This window comes from Meriones unguiculatus, chromosome 8 (genome assembly GCF_030254825.1).
Source record: "Meriones unguiculatus strain TT.TT164.6M chromosome 8, Bangor_MerUng_6.1, whole genome shotgun sequence".
Classification (NCBI taxonomy): Eukaryota; Metazoa; Chordata; class Mammalia; order Rodentia; family Muridae; genus Meriones; species Meriones unguiculatus.
The window spans coordinates 42,489,891-42,507,957 of record NC_083356.1 but is presented as its reverse complement, the minus strand read 5'-3'; the positions used below and the strand labels follow the sequence as shown (position 1 = coordinate 42,507,957).

The 18,067-nt window shown below is 38.3% G+C and overlaps 1 protein-coding gene across 3 annotated transcripts in view; it reads right to left on the bottom strand.

The window, feature by feature from the left end:
• Positions 1-3,412: 3,412 nt before the first annotated feature.
• The window catches only part of Atad2 (ATPase family AAA domain containing 2), a 50,780-nt gene continuing 36,125 nt past the window's right edge, over positions 3,413-18,067 (bottom strand). For all 3 annotated transcript variants that reach the window (XM_060389392.1, XM_021645260.2, XM_060389393.1), the window contains 11 exons: positions 16,879-17,065; positions 16,118-16,303; positions 13,407-13,542; positions 11,991-12,187; positions 11,228-11,387; positions 9,591-9,713; positions 9,347-9,490; positions 8,201-8,590; positions 6,570-6,703; positions 5,856-5,984; positions 3,413-4,581 (listed from right to left, as the gene is read on the bottom strand). In XM_060389392.1, the coding sequence (XP_060245375.1) occupies positions 4,537-4,581; positions 5,856-5,984; positions 6,570-6,703; positions 8,201-8,590; positions 9,347-9,490; positions 9,591-9,713; positions 11,228-11,387; positions 11,991-12,187; positions 13,407-13,542; positions 16,118-16,303; positions 16,879-17,065 (1,831 nt within the window). In that variant the 3' untranslated portion in view covers positions 3,413-4,536. The remainder of the gene's footprint in view (positions 4,582-5,855; positions 5,985-6,569; positions 6,704-8,200; positions 8,591-9,346; positions 9,491-9,590; positions 9,714-11,227; positions 11,388-11,990; positions 12,188-13,406; positions 13,543-16,117; positions 16,304-16,878; positions 17,066-18,067) is intronic.

Below are 18,067 nucleotides of genomic sequence, written 5' to 3'. Positions count from 1 at the left end.
TGAGACTGAACTGACAATCAGGGAGCCTGAAGGGGTCCCTCTGTATATGTTACAGGTGTGTAGTTTGGTGTTTTTGTGGGACTCCTAACAGAGGGAGCAGGGGGCTGTTTTTCATGCTTTTGTCACCCTTGTGTTCCTACTGGGTTGCCCTCTCCTGCCTTAATGTGAGGGGAGGTGTCTAATCTTAATTCAACTTGATATGCCATGTTTTGGGAGGCCTAACGGGAAACAGGAACAGATGGGGAAGGAGGAGGTGGGGGCAGATGGAAGAGGTAGGGGGTGGAGGGAGGGCAAACTCTGGTTAAGATGTAAAATATGAAACAAATTAATAAAAAAATAAGTTAAAAAGGAAAAAAAGCGCCTCCGATTGCTTCCATGTGGTTCTTGTGGCACAGCCTGTTACTCTGGCAGGACAGCTTTTGACTAGTACATTGGATCACGCTTCCTTCTACGTGTTCAGAGGCTCCGTGGCTCTGGAACCTCCCAACTTTTATTTCCTAAAAGCAGCAGATGATGAGTAATGCTTTCAGACTCTGAGCATCCAAATTATGGTCCCCAGGTTATGAGCTCAATTCTTAGCCTGTGTGAGGACTTCACTTTAATTCACACAACAGAAAATTTTCAACTCAGTTCTGTGCCTTTACTGGTTGAGAATTACATTTCACTATTGATAACAGACCCACTGGAGAATTAAAAAAGGAAGTCTACTATTTGAAGAAGTCTAGATGCAGTTAAGAGCTTAAAGTGATCTCCTAAAGTCATGAGTGAGAGTCCAGCCCTTCTTTTACAAATACGAACCCAAGTTCCAGCCTTAAGATCTTCTCATAATCCAAGACTGCTTTTGAGAGTCTTAGACAATATTCCATACACACTAATACACACAGCCGGATACCAGGGCTCTCCTAGAGACTGGGCACTTTCCTTTGTATTTCATTGGACACAATTTGCCACATAACCACATTTTGCTGCAATGAATGGTAGAAATAGTTGTGCTTACAGCTACTGAGATCAAGATAAGGTAAGAAGTAATTTCAGGTCACTGGCAATCTTCTCCTAATGATTAGTCTACTCTAAGTGAGCTTTCACTTCTGGAACATATCCAGCATGTTGCAATCTTCCAGCTGTATCACTTGAGCAACAAAATGTTCTGTCAAACATGTGCTGTATGTAGCGAACAGGAATATAAAATAAGATAAATTGAATTTACAGAGTGCTTACTGGATTCGACAGAAATGTAAACAACCTCAATACTATCCTCCCAGAGGATAGCAAGAGGGAAAAAAGTAATTTCTTAGCAAAAGTCTCGAGAAACACTGTCAGTGATCAAGGTCAATCCAACTCAGGGTTGAAGAGATGGCCCAGTGATTGAGAGCACTGGCCGCTCTTTCAAAGGACTAGGTTCAAATCCCAACACCCACATGGCAGTTCCTAACTGTCTGTAATTCCAGTCCCAGGGGATCTGACACCCTCATACAGACATATGGAGGCAGAACACCAATATAAGTAAAATAAAATAATTTAAAACATCAATCAACTCAGATTTGACAGTAAGAAACTATGACCTGATCACTTCAAAAGCTCACAATCCTGGTCTGCACTTGAGAAAAAAACCAGTAGACTAATTCAAAGAGGAGTACTTTCCAGAATACTCAGCATTCCTAGGCCGCCAGGGGTCAGCAAGAACACACAACCCACTGGTTGGCTTTACACAGACAGTCCCTGCTCCCTTAGCAGGGATCCCCGTGGAGGCTGAGCTGCCCCTGGACTATGTCTGAGCAGGAGTCTAGGTCCTTTCCACGCATGGTCCTTGGTTGATTCAGCCTCTGCAAGGGTCCCTGGGCCCAGATATTTTGGCTCTGTAGGTCTCCATGTGAATCTCCTGTCCTACCCAGGTCTTTCTATCTCTGCCTTCTTCCATTCCATAAGATTCCCTGCACTCTGCCCAGTGTTTGGCTCTGAGTCTCTGCATTTGCTTCAATACTCTGCTGGGTTGAATCTTTCAGGGTTACTAGCCAACAGAGGAAGGGCATCCAGACAGTCCTGATGAGACTTGATAGACTAGGGTCAGAGAGTAGGGGAGAAGGACCTCCCCTATCAATGGACAAGGGGAGCAACACACAGGGGGAAGAGGGAGAGAGGGTAGGACTGGGGGATAAGGGAGGGGGCTACAGCGGTGATACAAAGTGAATAAACTATAATATTAAAAAACAAAAATATAGCAATTAAAATGATTCCTTTACATAAAGCACACAGCATGAGTTTTGAAGCAGTCTTGTATCTGTCTCCCTGGGCGTGTACAATGCTTTCAGTCATAACCCTGTGACTGACTTCAGAGTCAGGAAACCACAATCCGAGGCTCTTTTGCTGTACCTCATGACTACTGGGTGAGCAGCTGTCCTAAGGCCCTAAAGCCATGGAGCCAAGTAAGCATCCCTTAGAAACTTTAAAATGGGGAGCCAAAATAAAGCTTTTTTTTTTTTTAATTCCCAGGTATTTTGTCATAGAAAATGATCAAACTGAATTACTTCCTAACTTCCTTTTTTGATTACTTATTGCAATGTATAGAAACATAGCTGAGTTTTACCTGCTTTCTTACAGTGATTAATTCACTCAATGGTTTACCTTTGAATTTCTATGTAAGTTGCAACTCTATTTTTTCTTTCAGATGTGGATGAATTATCTTTCTTTTCCTTAATTATTCTAGGTATTGTGGTACCTTTTTAACAAGAAAAAAAGTTACCAAACATTCTACCTGGGACTTTTAACAGGGTTTTTGAAATCTACTTAGGAGTATAGATTTGTCACTTTGAAAATCTGTCACAGAAAAGTCATTCTAAAGAATGAATGCAACCACATAAACACTCCAGTGTCAATGGTAATTTACACACCTACACACGATTTTACTGTTTTCCAGGCTGGTCTGTTTAAGTGATCCTCCTGCCTCAACCTCCTGAGGACCCAGGCCCACAGACACTTGCCACGTACCTGGCAGGCCAACAGCATTTTAATGTATGCACTAATATATAAAAGAACATCTGTATTTGTTTTACACTGAACTAACTTTTTTGTTTGATGCCTATGTAGCCTTTGTTGTCCCAAAATTAAGGACAAGATTGGCCTTGAACTTGAGGCAATCCTCCTCAATCCCAACCTCCCACGGGCTGGGATTAAACAAGTAAATACCACAGTGCTTGGCTGCCCTATCGTTAATCAGATTTTAAAAACTGAAGAGGAGGCAGAAAGATGGCCTAACAGGTAAAGGTACTTCCCACACCAGCCTAATGACCTAGTTTCATCTCTAGCATTCACATAAAGGTGGAAAGAGAAGCCACAGACTTACCCTCTGACCAGCACATGTGTATTATGATGCATACACACTCACACAATATTTTTCTGAAGAACTAGAAACAAGTAAATTTTCAACTTTAAAATTTATTATACAAAATGTACAATGAAAGGATACATCTGAAATAAATTATAATGAACTCCAATAAAAAAATACCAAGCATAACCCTTTCTGCTTATTTATTTGCTTTTTTGAGACAGAGTCTCAAGTAACCAGGCTGGCCTCAAACTTACTATGCAGCTAATGACCTTGAACTCCCCATCTTCTTGTTTCTGCCTCAACTGCTGAGATCCCAAATACACGCATGCACACACTCACGCACGCACACAGTCAACTTGTACATTATCTCCAGTAATATGAACATGGTCATCACCAACAAACCCCACAGCCTTTCACTTTATTTGCTACTCTCTATTCCTTTTAACAAGCTTTCAAAAAAGATGCTATTCTGAAAGCAGAGGCTTGAATGTCCTACTGAATACTGTATGGAAGCAAAATGGACTCAAATAGAAGAGAAATGTATTTTGGTATCAGTAACAAAATTTATATTTAAAGCCATATATATGTATATAAAAAGTATTTAAGATGTAACCTAAATACAATAGTAAAAAGATAAACAGCTGTCAAATACAAAAACTTCTCACTAATATATTTGTTATGTTTTTAATTACAAAAGTAAACAATACATTTTAAAATCTTTATTAAACCAAATTAGAATTACAAAAATGCTTATCCTTTATATTAATACAGAATTGTATTGAGGACCTCTTGAAAATTACAACTTGAATTTTAGCAGATGGGAGAAAGGCATTAAAGAAAAACAAAAACAAAGATGGCAAAAATACAACAGATAAAATTCTAGTCCGATACAAAAACTTACTAGGGAGGATAAAATTAAAAGTGCTGCAGCTAACAACAAAAAATTCCAATGCTACTAAATTATTATATGTTTCAAAACATTAATTACCAAAATAGCTTTAAGATTTAGCCAATTACTATTGTTACAGTGCTTTGCTCAAACATCCAAGAGTTATCAGTTATCTTACTACATATATATCAGAAATTTAAAATACTTTTACTGTTTTAATCTTTTCTTGAAGATGCAAGATTTCATCTTATCTTGCATCAGTTACGTAGATATACCTGAAGACAAATAGGAATTGAATATAAAAATACTTGATGCACTGACATCATGATCTGGAATAATTGAAGTTTTCTACTGCTTGCTCCATTTTCTATGAAAAAAAAAAAACAAAAAACAAAAAAACAGAAAAGAAAAATAATAAGTTTCAATATTGGAAAAGCGAAAAAACATACTTTTATTGCTCTTCTTTTCAACAAATACTTTTAAGAATATTAATTATCAGCCAGGCGTGGTGGCACATGGGAGGTACTTGGGAGGCAGACGCAGGTGGATCTCTGTGAGTTCAAGTCCAGCCTAACCTACAAAGTGAGTCCAGGAGAGCCAAGGCTACACAGAGAAACCCTGGAAAAAAAAAAAAGACCTCCCCCAAATATTAATTATCCATGTAAATATATGCAGTTACTGCAGTTACACTTATACACAATGTAAACAATAGTTTTCTACATACAGCGTGCACTGTAATAAATCCTAGTGAAATAAATAACACCACATGTGCACAGCCCCCCGCCCCCAATAGTCTAGGTGGGTATATGGCAGGCATATAACATTTTACATTTTATAGGTGACTGGTAACATTTAAGTAACATCCAACAAATATTTTAAAAATCTTACTACAGATGGTTATGAGCCACCTCTCCAGCCCCTTAAACTTGTGATTCTTCTACTTCAGCTTCCCAAATCTGGGATTACAGAAGTACACAGACATACCCACTTTAAATACTTATCTTAGGGGAAAAAAAGCTATTTGAAAAGAAGTTACATATTTCTTCTAGACTTGATACACTGAGCTTGTTTATCTCTATTAACAATCTATAATCTTTACATAAAAACAGTCTTTATTTTATTTTTTTGTTTTGACTTTTATGTAGCTCAAACTGATCTTGAACATGTTACATAGCAGAAGATGACCTTGCATACTGCTCCTTCTGCCTATGCCCACATAATGGGATTAGAAGTGTGTCACCACATCTTGGTTGGTCTTCAAATTCTTCTAAGTTTAAAAAAAAAAAAAGAAAAAAGTCCACTCAGGAAGAAGAGGCAGGTGGATCTCTATGAGTTCGAGGCCACCTGATCTACAAAGTGAGTGCAGGACAGTCAAGGCTACACAGAGAAACCCTGTCTCAAGAAAACAAAAAAAGTTATCTTTAGTGAAGATATTACATGGCAAAAGCAGTATAAAATGTTTCAAGTTAGCCAGGCAGGGTGGTGCACACCTTTACTCTCAGCACCTGGGAGACAGAGGCAGGCAGATCTATGCAAGTTTCCGGCCAGCCTGGTGCACATAGTGAGTTCTGGGCAATCAGGGATATATAGAGACCCTGTCTCAAAATAAGCAACAAAAATAGTTTTAAGTCAAAACTTTACCTGAATAAGTGTTGTTTTGTCATAGTCTCTGCGATGCTCATAAATGCACTGGCTGATTACTGCATACAGATTTTCCAGCTGGAATATATTATATTCCTGACTTTTTTTAACAACAGTCTTCAAAAGATTCTAAAAGAAAACAAATATTTATATGTGCCAGATTAATTCCTTACAAGATTTTAAATTCTGAGTGCTTACGGACTGTTAGAAGGGCAGCATGCACGACTAAATCATTGCTGAGGCATGAAAGCCTGTGGTGACGACTCAGGTTTCTTTCTGTGCCACCAGCCTTGGCCCTGGGTAAACTCTCATTATGCTCATTATACTACAGCACAAGTTGCTATTTCCAATTATATCCATGAACTTCTCTAGACAAATTTCTTTTTAAAAATTTATTTACTTAGATATTTACTTAATGTGTACTATGTGTATGCCTAGTGCCCAGAGGCCAGAAAAGAGCACTGGATTCCTAGTGCTTTTATCTAGAGATAAAAGGCATTTATTTGTCAAACTGCCCTATGGGTACTGGGGATTAAACCTAACTCCTCAAGAGCAGCCAGAACTCTTAACCTCTCTCTAACCCAGAAAAATTCTTCTTGAAGGACAAGGAAGTTAAAAGGAAGCACCATGAAGCTAATTTACCACTAGCCTACAATCCAGCCTGTGAGGAAGACTGAAATACCTATTGAAAGCATTGATTCCAGTTTAACATACTTTTAAGTGCACATGGTTCACAACAAGTGAGGGTGTAGGCTGAGAGAGAATCGCCAGAGCCTTCTCCATACTGATAAGCTGCTGCTGTTCTACCTGGGAACGTCTAGCTCGAGTCATTCGCAGAATGCCCATTTCTAAAGAGAAAAATTAAACAATTATTATTTGGTTCACCAACATAATGCCTAAGACAAATAACTAGACCAATAACAGGATGTGTACTTAGGAAATAAGCACCAGTTCTGAATTAATCTTTTTGTTAAAAGATTATGCTATGCCATTTCCATTAGAAAATGGCGGTATGCAGTATGGGAAACATTTAGCTGGGAGTGGGAACCTCTGCCTTTAATCGCAGTACTCAGGAGGCGGAGGCAAATGGATCTGCATGAGTTAGAAACCAGGCTGTTGTACGTGAGTTCCAGGCAAGATGAGGCTACTTAGTAAACAAACAGCCAGGCAGTGGTAGTGCACACCTTTAGCCCCAGCACTCAGAGGGAGGCAGGCAGATCTCAGTGATTTTGAGGCCAACCTGGTCAGGACAGTCAGGACTACAAGAAAAACTGTCTCAAAAAACCAACCAACCAACCAACCAACCAAACCACAACACATACACAAAAATAAAAGGAAAGCAAACAAAAAAAAAAAACCCACCAAAACAAAAACAACCTAAAGTTAAAAAGCATTTTTCAAATGGATTATTTAGGGAATTCTCAACAGGTGTCTTGAAACTGGTGGAAAGGCACATGCCAAGTCAAGTATCACTTTCTCTCAGTAATGGGAAAGAAGTTAATATTAAGCTGGATGTTGGTTGTATAATCTCTTTATCAGAACAATATCTTCTCAGGACTTTGAACATTATTTGACTCATTCAGTTTTTTTTTTTTTTTTTAGCACATGGCTGGGAAGGAAAACTGTATGCATCTTTCCTTCCCTTTTTTTCCATCCCTTCTCCTTGTATATGGGTTAGTGGTTGGTTTGCTTTAATTCTGTGAGGAACCTGGAGAGACTTTCTCTAGTATCTCCAGCTCATTAGAGTATAGCTGGAACACATGGGACCCTGCCATGACCTTAACAGGGATAGAATCCCCAGGCTAGTCCATCTTCACGGAAGCTTACTTTAATAATTTGACTTTTTTTTTTTCTTTTTCAGATTTGTTTATTTATTCTTTATGCAGTATTCTGCCTGCATGCCAGAAGAGGGCACCAGATCTCATTATAGATGGTTTTAAGCCACCATGTGATTGCTGGGAATTGAACCCAGGACCTTTGGAGGAACAGCCAGTGTTCTTAACCTCTGAGCCATCTCTCCAGCTCCCTTTTTTTAAGTTTTATTATATGTATTCATGGGTGTTTTGATCTATTAACTGAAAGGCTAAGTGAAGACAATGCTATTTTTCTACTTAGTAAACATCTGTGCTCTGAAAGTCAGCAAAAGCAATAAATTGGTATGTAATGACTACTTTAGTAATTACTTTAAGTTTTAAAAGATATTTGTTCCCGCCTTTTGTTTTTGAGACAGTTTTCCCAACTGTCCTGGAACTGGCTCTGTAGATCAGGCTAGCCTCAAACTCAGGGATCTGCCTGTCTCTGCCTCCCAAGTGCTGAAGTTAATCTATCTTTTAGGTAAGACTTACCTTTTGATTCATTTTCATCAGGAATGTCTATGATCTGGGAGCTACAAGTATCTCCATGGCAATCAATTCTCTCTTTTCCCAATTCTGTATACTCTGTAGTTTGCTTAGATTCTTCATGTTCATTCTCAATATGAGAGGTGCTTGAGTTATTTTTCAAGTCTATGTTGCTTTCAGAGACATTTTGCTTGTCATTTTCTTCTACTGAAGACTCTCCTGTATTTCCAAGCTCGGTGTGTTCTGCACTTGTATGTTGGCTTTCTTCTGTATCACTCTCGATTTGATTCTGCATATCAATTTGGCTATTGTCTTTTGCTTGTGAAATTTTCCTTCGTTTTATTTTGGTGCCTACATGCCACTTTGACTTTTTACGAAATTTCCTCTTCAACTGAGCTTCATGGAATTTAACAAAAGAAACAAGATGAAAAGGTAAAAAATTCAAGAAACCATAGTACTTTCACGTGGCTGGAATACAGAAAGTTATTACTGTGACAAGATGGAGACATGAACAAAGTCCAGGTCACAAAATGACCTGGCTCAAGTTGGGATTTTTAAAATATTAAAAAATCTTGAAGCCAGGCAGGGGTGATGAACACCTTTATCCCAGCACTCAGGAGGCAGAGGCAGGCAGGCAGATATCTGAGTTCAAGGCTAGCCTGGTCTACAAAGTGAGTTATAGGATAGCCAAAGCTACAAAGGCTAACCCTGCCTTGAAAAAACAAAACAAAACAAAACAAAAACCTTGAACAACTTTAAGTAAGGCAATGACATGATCTATGTGATACATTATAAATAATAGCTGAGCAACAGGGGGGATATAAACTAAAATGGCCTACATTGACACAACTAAAGTATACTGACCATTTTAAAGCAAGTTATTCATACTAATTTATCAGAATTTCACTTTACACTGATGAGGTTTGCTACCATTAGCATCATCACTTTACAGTGGAAGAAACTAAAATACAGAGAATTTAAATGTTTTATCTCAGGTAGATACAGGAAAACTATACTTCATCTGTCTTGGGAAGAGGTGAAACTTAACAGATGTGATGTACTGTATTAGGAAAGCCAAGTACAAGACAAAGTAAAGGGTGTAGGAAGAAAATGGAAGAACTTCGCAAATGAAGATTACTCAAGAGTAGTTACCAGGTGTGCTGCAAGCCACGGGGGGACAAGGTGCCTTTAGCTTTTCATTCTGCTCTTGATCTGGCCTTTTCTCACCAGCAGTAGAAGTAGTTTGCTTTGGCATGACGTGGTAATAAGATGGTGCATATTTGGAGGAGCTACAACCTTACAGATAGGATTTAAGAAATTATTTTCAGAATTCAAAGTCATACAAAGAACAAAAGGATTTATCTAAAGATCTTCAGATGCCCAAGCATTTCCCCACCTCTTTTCTTCCTAGATTCCTGAATTTCTTCACAAAGCTGCTCAAAGTCTTCATCAAGCTCTTCTTTAATTATTGCATAGGCAGTGTCTCTTAAAGCACAGGCTCTATGCCTAATAAGACGATCTGAGAAATGAGAAAATATAATTAAAATTTTTTTCCCAAAAGTAAACTTAATGGTTCGGGTAAAGATAGTAGCCATTGCAATTCCTTCACTTCATACACAGAGTAAAAGTTACTAGAACTTTTACATTTTGGTTTGGGTGATAAATTAATGATTTGGATGCCAGATTCGTTATAGCACTTTAAAAGGGAGAAGGCTATAGCGCAGTGTGTTTTCAATTGTTTAAAGGAACCCTGAAATACTCCTTTAACGGCAGCATAGCAGCCTGGCAGAGGGAAGCAAGAGAAGCAGGAGCTTGTAGTCACTCTTAGCCACAGCCAGGTCAAGGCCCCCCTGAGCTACACAATATTTACTAACAGAGGACTGGCATTCTTTAATCCCAACACTGAGGAAGCAGTGGCAGGCAGATCTCTGTGAGGTCAGTCAAGGCTACACTGTGACACCCTGTCTCAAACAATCCTCCACCCAAAACAAAGGAACTTAAATAATTCCTTACCTTGATCACTCTAAAAAGTACTACCTTTTAGAGGTCCAATGATAGCCAACTAACTATACATATAGGGACTTAGAAAGGGAAACAGGTATCTTTGGGCACATACTTTTAACATTACTATTAATATTATGCAAGTATTATACTCTATTACTTATGTAATAAAAATGTGTTCATCATTTAAGAGGCAGAGATGGGATCACCTAACTTTGAGGCCAGTCAGGGCTGTCTCAAAACAACAAAAAATGCAGGTTTTCACTAAAAGAATACTTTGAGGGGCTGGAGAGATGGCTCAGCTGTTAAGAGCCTGGGTTCAATTCCCAGCACCCACAGGTCAACTCACAACTGTAACCAGTTCCAGAGGATCCGACACCCTCATATAGATATACACGCAGGCAAACCCACCAATGCACATTAAAAAAAAAAAAAAATTAAAAACTCGAAAAAGAGAGAATACTTTGAAATCATAGTGTTTATCTTACTTTCAGAAAGAGCATAAATTAGCTATTTTGTCTCATTAGTACAGTGGTTCTCAACCTGTGGATCACAACCCCAGAGAGGCTGCATATCAGATATCTTATATATCACGTATTTATATTACAATTCATAACAGTAGCAACATTACAGTTTTGGAGTAGCAACAAAATAATTTTGTGGTTGGGGGTCACCACAACATGAAGAACTGTATTAAAGGGTCACAGCATTAGGAAGGTTGAGGACCACTGCATTAGAGGATACATTATGTGGTTAATATTTGAGGATTTGAGTAAGAAAAGACATTCAAATCCAGCCCTTGTCCTTTCCTGGCAGTGTGACTCTAAACAAAGTTTTAATCTTCTTAAACTATACCTTTCTCAGTTGTAGAATAAGGCTATTGTGAGACTTACGTGGTATTTTGAATGTAAAATATTTATAATTTAACACCTCACATTAAAAACAAACAAACAAAAACCCAATGAACAACCCTCATTAATTGTTAATAGCCCCCAAAACCACCCCCCTGAAAAGGAATTCACTAATGCTCACCTCCAGGATCTCTATCTGGATTGTATTCTAAAGCATTACTACAGATTAGATCAATATCCCTCAAATAGTCTTTCACAGTCAGATATTTATGTAAATCAATTTTACTGATAACAGATGAAAGGTCCATTGGTTGCTTTATTACAGTGATATAATCAGGAACCTAAAATTCAAGCAAATGACCAAATCACTTAATAAACTCTAAACATTAAAAAACAAATTAAGTTTTTCTGTAAAGGTAATACAGAGGAAATAGATAAGGATACTGTATTTATATGAATGCTTTGGCTCTATCTTAAATCTATTTGATCTTTATATTTACTTCTATTCTTGAGCAGTTACAATATCCTATATTCCCTTCTATCTGCACCTGCTGTCCATTCTTAAATGTTGCTTTAAGAACAGACTCTGCAAAATACTGTGACATAAGCCTAGCATCCCACCACTGCACTACAAACCAAGTCCCTATTTCAAAACCAAAAACAACCCCTGCCTCTAAGCTCAATTTCCATTCTACACTTAATTTCTTTTGTCTAAATGGGTAGAAAAGTTAACTGCTTATTCTCCCAAAACAAAGAAAGTATATTAGATAGCTCTTAAAATCTACACATGCTTAGGACACCAAGTTCACCTGTCCATATAGAGAAAACAAGGTCAGAGTACAGCAGGGCACCTACATAGTTCACTATTTGAATAGTTCACTATTCAAAATTTATGCTTTTCCATCCTTACTGCTTAAACATATTTAATCCAAAGAGGAAATTACCTCATCAGGGTCAACAGGCTTAGTAAAGACTCGGAATCGCTTATCAATAGCAAGCCTATGTGTGACATTTCTTAAGAAGATCCTGAGTTCTCTGAATGTATCTTCTTCTTGTTCTTCAAGCCGTTTAACTTCTTCTGCTGTCAGCGGTCTTGGTTCAGGTGGTGGTGCTACTGGGAGTACCTCCAAGGCCTGCAAAACTTCACAGAGATGGAAGATTTTAGCTAATGTCCTCCACAAAATGACTCAATGCAAAAGGAACAAGACTCAGGGGTTTTCTTTACAACTGACAGGAAACCAAGAATTTACAAAAATACTGCCATCTCTATCTCTACATACCTTCCAGAAATAACTAATTTGTAAACTTTGAAAATACATTATTCCAAAACAAGAATTTTGTTAACTATGAAAGTCTTTAGTTTGTAGACTAATGAAAAAATGTGATGCTCCAAATAAAACAAATTTTAATTTTCTTTAAGGAAAATGAATACTCGGAACTAAAAGAAATGAGAAACTGGGTGTGACAGTGCATGCCTTTAATTACAGCATTCGGGAGATAGAGGCAAACTCTATGAGTTTGAGGCCAGCATGATCCACAAAGAGAGTTCCATGATAGCCAAGGCTGTTACACAAAGAAACTGTTTCAAAAACAAAAAACAAACAACAACAGAGAGAGATGAGAAAGAGGACTAGAGGTAGCTTAGTGGATGAAGATGCCTGCCAAAGTCCCATAACCTAAATTCCAGAAGTGACTTCTGAAAGTTGTCTTCTGACCTATGCATACACACTAAATAAATAAGTAAGTAAGTAAGTAAGTAAGTGAGTGAGTGAGTGAGTAAGTAAGTAATCTAAGGTGGGCTGTGATGGCGCACGCCTATAATCCCAGCATGGAAGCCAGCCCGGTCCACAAAGTGAGTTCAGGGCAGCCAAGGCTACACAAAGATAGCCTGTTGGGAGGAGGAGGAGGAGCATCTGTTGATCCTGCCGAGAACCTGGGTTCATTCCCAGCACTGGACTCCAGTCCTAAGTAGCAATTCAAGCAGAAATGAGGGCAAAGACAGGAGCATTAGGAGAACCAAAAGTAAAATTGTGACACCGTGTGCACTCTAAAGACAGTTTTGTTTGTTACTCTAAAGACAGTTTTGTTTGTTTTTACAAACTGAGAGTAGTGTGGTGTAGGTAAGAAGAGTTCTAGAGCTGGAGAGGTGGCTTGTGGGTAAGGGCACATCTTGATCTTATAGAGCACCCATATGCAGTTCCCAGAACTCAGGCAGGAAGCACAGCTATTTTAAAGCAGTATACATTTCTCTCTTATAACTGAGGGCTTGAGTTTGTGCTATTAGGTAGATGTAAATCACATTAGCTGTTATTTTAGTTCCATTTTATTAAAACTATCCTCTATTAACTGAGTTAACTAACCTGCTTTCTTTTTTGACACAGGAGGCTTTGCAGCTTGTTTTAAAATTAAGTCTTCAAAAAATTTGGTCCGTTCTTCTTTATCTGGTAACTGGACATTAAAAATCTCTCCATAATCATGGGTAAACAAATCTTGTACCTTAAAAAAAAAGTGTAACACAGAATATACATGTATACAGTATATGCAAACACACAACGTTTGTTACTGATTACTTAATCCAACAGTATATAGTAGGTTTTTTTTTTCTTTTCTCCTTTTTGTTTTTTTGAGATGGGGCTTCTCTCTGTAGCTGTGGTTATCCTGGACTCCCTTTGTAGACCAGGCTCACCTCAAACTCAAGAGATCTACCTACCTCTGCCTCCCCAAGTGCTGGGGTTACAGGCACACTGCACCTGGCAAATAAGTTTTTTAAAGTAGGTATATAGAAGCCGGTGAGATGGCTGTGATTAAGAGTTCTGGCTACTCTTCCAGAGGACCCATGTCTGATTCCTAGCATTTCCATGGCAGTGAACGGCCATCTGCAACTCCAGTTCCAGGAGATCCAATGCTCTATTCTGGCCTCTATAGGTATTGCACACATGTGGCGCACAGTCAAGCAGACAGAGCACCCATACAAGTATGGATATACATGTGCTAGATTAGTAACTAAACATAAGATTATCTTTAGAACTCAAGAATCCAACTAGAATATAAAAACTGTTATTATACTAGTTTATGTAAAGGCTTACTGAGGTTATTTCGTTAACTCTCACAACCCAAAGTAAGATGTTAAGACATGAAAATGGAATTAATGTTCAAAAAGAGTAACAGCTCAAAGTAAGTATTGCTGAAAAGTGGAGGGATAAAAAGTGGTTCAACTATTGTACAAAACAACATGGTTTTACAAAAAGTTAAACAAAAAATTACTGTGTGATCAAACAATTCCATTTCTAGGTATATATTCAAAGGAAATGAAAGGGACAATACAAATACAAAATACAAATTGGTGTATAAATACACCAATAATTGGCAGCACTATTCACAAAAGCCAAGATTTGTAGACAACAGAAATGTCACTATGTGTGGTGGACTGAGCCTTTGATCCTAGTAGTTTGTGAGTTCAAGGCCAGCTTGGTCTACATAGAAAGCTCCAGCTCAGCTAGGACTGCCCAGGAAGAAAGCCAATGATCCCAGAGCTGGCCAAGAGCTCCTTCAAGTTCTTCCTGGTACAAATCCAGAGTACACCATTTCCACCTTTCAAGTTCATATACCAATTTAATTATTACTTTTATCAACCTAATCCCACTGCAGTGTCTTTCAGGGATTCATAAAGCTTTCTATTTCACTGATGACATTATTACTCATCTTTGCAGTCCATGATGAGTTATGAGAATCAGTGTTCATGAATGCCATAGCTATGCTGCTTGTAAGCATTTTTCTCTTTTTCAGAGGTCATAGGGATTAATGGCAGGGTCTTGGGTATGTATTCAAGTGCTTTGTCACAGATAAACACAGTGCTTACACCTCCAAGTGTAAAAAATGAAGTACTATCCATACATACAATATGATCTAATCACTAATTCACTAAAAACCAAGAGGTTCAAAGCTGAATGATTTATTTATAGCCACACAAATTATTCACTTACAAATAAGCAATTATGCCGGGTGGCCCAGACCTTTAATCCCAGCACTTGGGAGGCAGAGGCAGGCAGATCTCTGAGTTTGAGGCTAGTGTTGAGTTCTAGGGCAGCCTAGGCTACTCAGAGAAACCCTCTCTCAGAAAACAAACAAAATAACAAAAGTAAATAAGCAATTCCTTGTCCTGTGCCACACCCCTACACAATGTACTAGAATATTTCACTGACTTTACAATGCAAAAAAGGGAGTCTGAATAGAAGCACCCTTTATGAGTGGACAATACTGTTCCCAGAAAACAAGGTGATTAAATGAAAATCTCAGTGTCAGGCACATATCTTCCTACAAATTACTAGTCAGGAAAGCCTCAGAGGAAAAACAAAAACACAAACAAACCAACTACAAACTAGGGCCATTGCTCTTGGTTTGCCCACCAAAAGACTCTATTGCTGAAGACACCACTCAAATAAATATAAGAAATATTAGGTGTAGCCTTGTCAGAGGAAATGTGTCACTGCAGGGGGTGGGCTTTGAGGGCTCCTATGCTCAGGCTATGCTCAGTGTGGAAGACAATCCCCTCCTGGTTGCCTTTGGATCAAGATGTAGAAAGCTTGGCTCCTCTAGCACCATGTCTGCCTAGATGTTTCCATGTTCCCCCCATGATAATAGACTAGACCTCTGAAAGTATAAGCCAGCCCAAATTAAATGTTGCCCTAGGAAACTCTATTGGTTAGCCTACACAGTACCAGAAGGTACAATGTAGGCAGAAAACCATAAATGGTTTTAAATTGTCTTACCCAGCATTGGGCCCACCACAACACTGACTAATAGCAAGATGTGCCACTGGTATAATAGTGGTGAGGGTGAGAGAAAGGGGAGGGGAGACAAGCAGAGAGAAAGGATGTGTGTGGGGGGAGAAGAGATAGAATGCATATCTCCCCCAAAGACATGATATTCAGTGAGCAGAGAACATAGCTAACAATCTGCTAAAAGGCTGTTCCTTCTTATTTCATTTATTTCAGTAGCACTTGAATTTTCAAGTAAGTTTTTATTTCGGCATAAGAACTCTTAAAGAACAACTAATCCCCTGACAAATTACCTCTTCAGGCAAAGCCAAATACGGTTTGTCAGAAGTTGCAAGTAGTAAAACTGGAGCAAATGAAGGTATATTCTGTAATAATGTCATAAACGTGGCTTTGAGTGTTGGTCCAACTATTTCCCACCACAAGTGGATGTGTGGGACATAGACTATGCTGGGTGCTGTTCTCTTAGCTTCGCGAATCATCTAATGAAAAAAATTCAAAGACGGCATATTAGTAACGTTAACACTACAAAAACTTCCCAGAATTCTCACATAAAACCTTCAAAATCCTCACAACTGTTTTAAAGTGTTTAATCAACACTTCATTTGGGGGAAAATAACTTTTCAAACAACTAGGAAAAAGCCCCCCCCCAATCTATAAGACCATTCTGTTGTATAACCAAGATTAAGCAAGTAAAAAAAAATATAAAATACTTTTACATTAACCAATTAAATGTAAACATATCAACAATAAAACAGCAGAATGTTTAAATACTAAGGAATAGTAATTGTTTTAAGTACTTCAATTCTCACAACACCCAAATTACCTCATACCTTGCAGAAAAGAAAACATGAAATAGAGATCTAACAACTCACCCAAGGGCATATAGATGTTAAGTGGTAGATGTGAGAAATAAAACATACGCTATTTAATAGCTAAGCAATTTTACAATTCTATTTTGTAAGCTTTAAGTAAAACAAACAAACAAACAGGGAGTCAACTCTAGACTTTGTTTCTGAATGACTGCCTTATCTTATAACTTGGTTGGAAAACTTACCTGGGAACATGTCTCTTCCGGAGATGTAGTACTGATGCCAAAAAGAACAGGAATGTCTAATGTATATACAGTAAATTTTTCCAAAGCATGGATGACAGCTGGTGCCAAGTGAGAACTCTGTCCAAATCCTGGTTCTCCTACAATCAATAGTCTTGGTCGAAAAGACATAGGTTGGTAACAGGAATTTCTGAAAAAAAAAAAAAAAAAAAAAAAAAAAAAAAAAAAAAAAAGTTAGTAAGCTGTATTTTGGGGAAAATTTTAAATATTTCCCTTAAATTGCCAATTACAAATCTTCAGAAGTCTTGCCTAATTAGACTAGCCAATTATAACACGGCTGAGTTTCTCACAATGATTATCCTATATTTAAGAATACTTTTACATTATAATGACAGCTATAACAACAAATCTTGATTTTTTTTTTCTTCTTTTTTAAGACAGGGTTTCACTACATATTTCTGGCTGTCCTAGAACTCAGTAATTACGCTGGCCTCAAACTCTTAAAAGAGCTACCTGCCTCTGTTTCCCAAGCATTGGGATTAAAGGCATGCACTTCCACACCTGGCCAAAATTTGATACTAAAAGAAATGTTTTTAAGGATTTTTATTTGTAGGTGCAGGAGTGCTAAATGCATGTCTACACCACCTGCATGCAGTGCCCATGGAGACCAGAAGATGTTATATGGCCTGGAATTAGAGTTATAGATATTATGAAGAACTATTTTGTCAGTGCTGGGAATTGAATCCAGGTCTTCTGGAAGAGTAGCCAGTGTTCTCAACTGCTTGGTCAATCTCTTCAAACCCAAACTTTCATATTTTTTAATGTTTGTGTGTGTGTGTGTGTGTGTGCACGTACGTACGTGAGTGCAATCTTACATGTGTGGGGCAGGACAGAAGACCACCTTAGGAGTCATCCTTAGGAGCACTAGCTACCTCCAGAGTGGGTCTCTTATTGGTTTGGAGCTCACAAGTTAGCTCAGAATGGGTGGCAAGTGAGCCCCAGGGATCCTGCCTTCCCAGAACTGGAATTATAAGAATTACCAACATTCCCAGAATTTATTTTTTTGGAGACAGTATTTCTCTGTGTAGCCATGAATGTCCTGGAACTAGCTCTGTAGACCAGGCTGGCCTCAAACTCAGAGATCCACTTGCTTCTGAGATTAAAGGCTTAAATCACCACTGCCCAGCTTTTC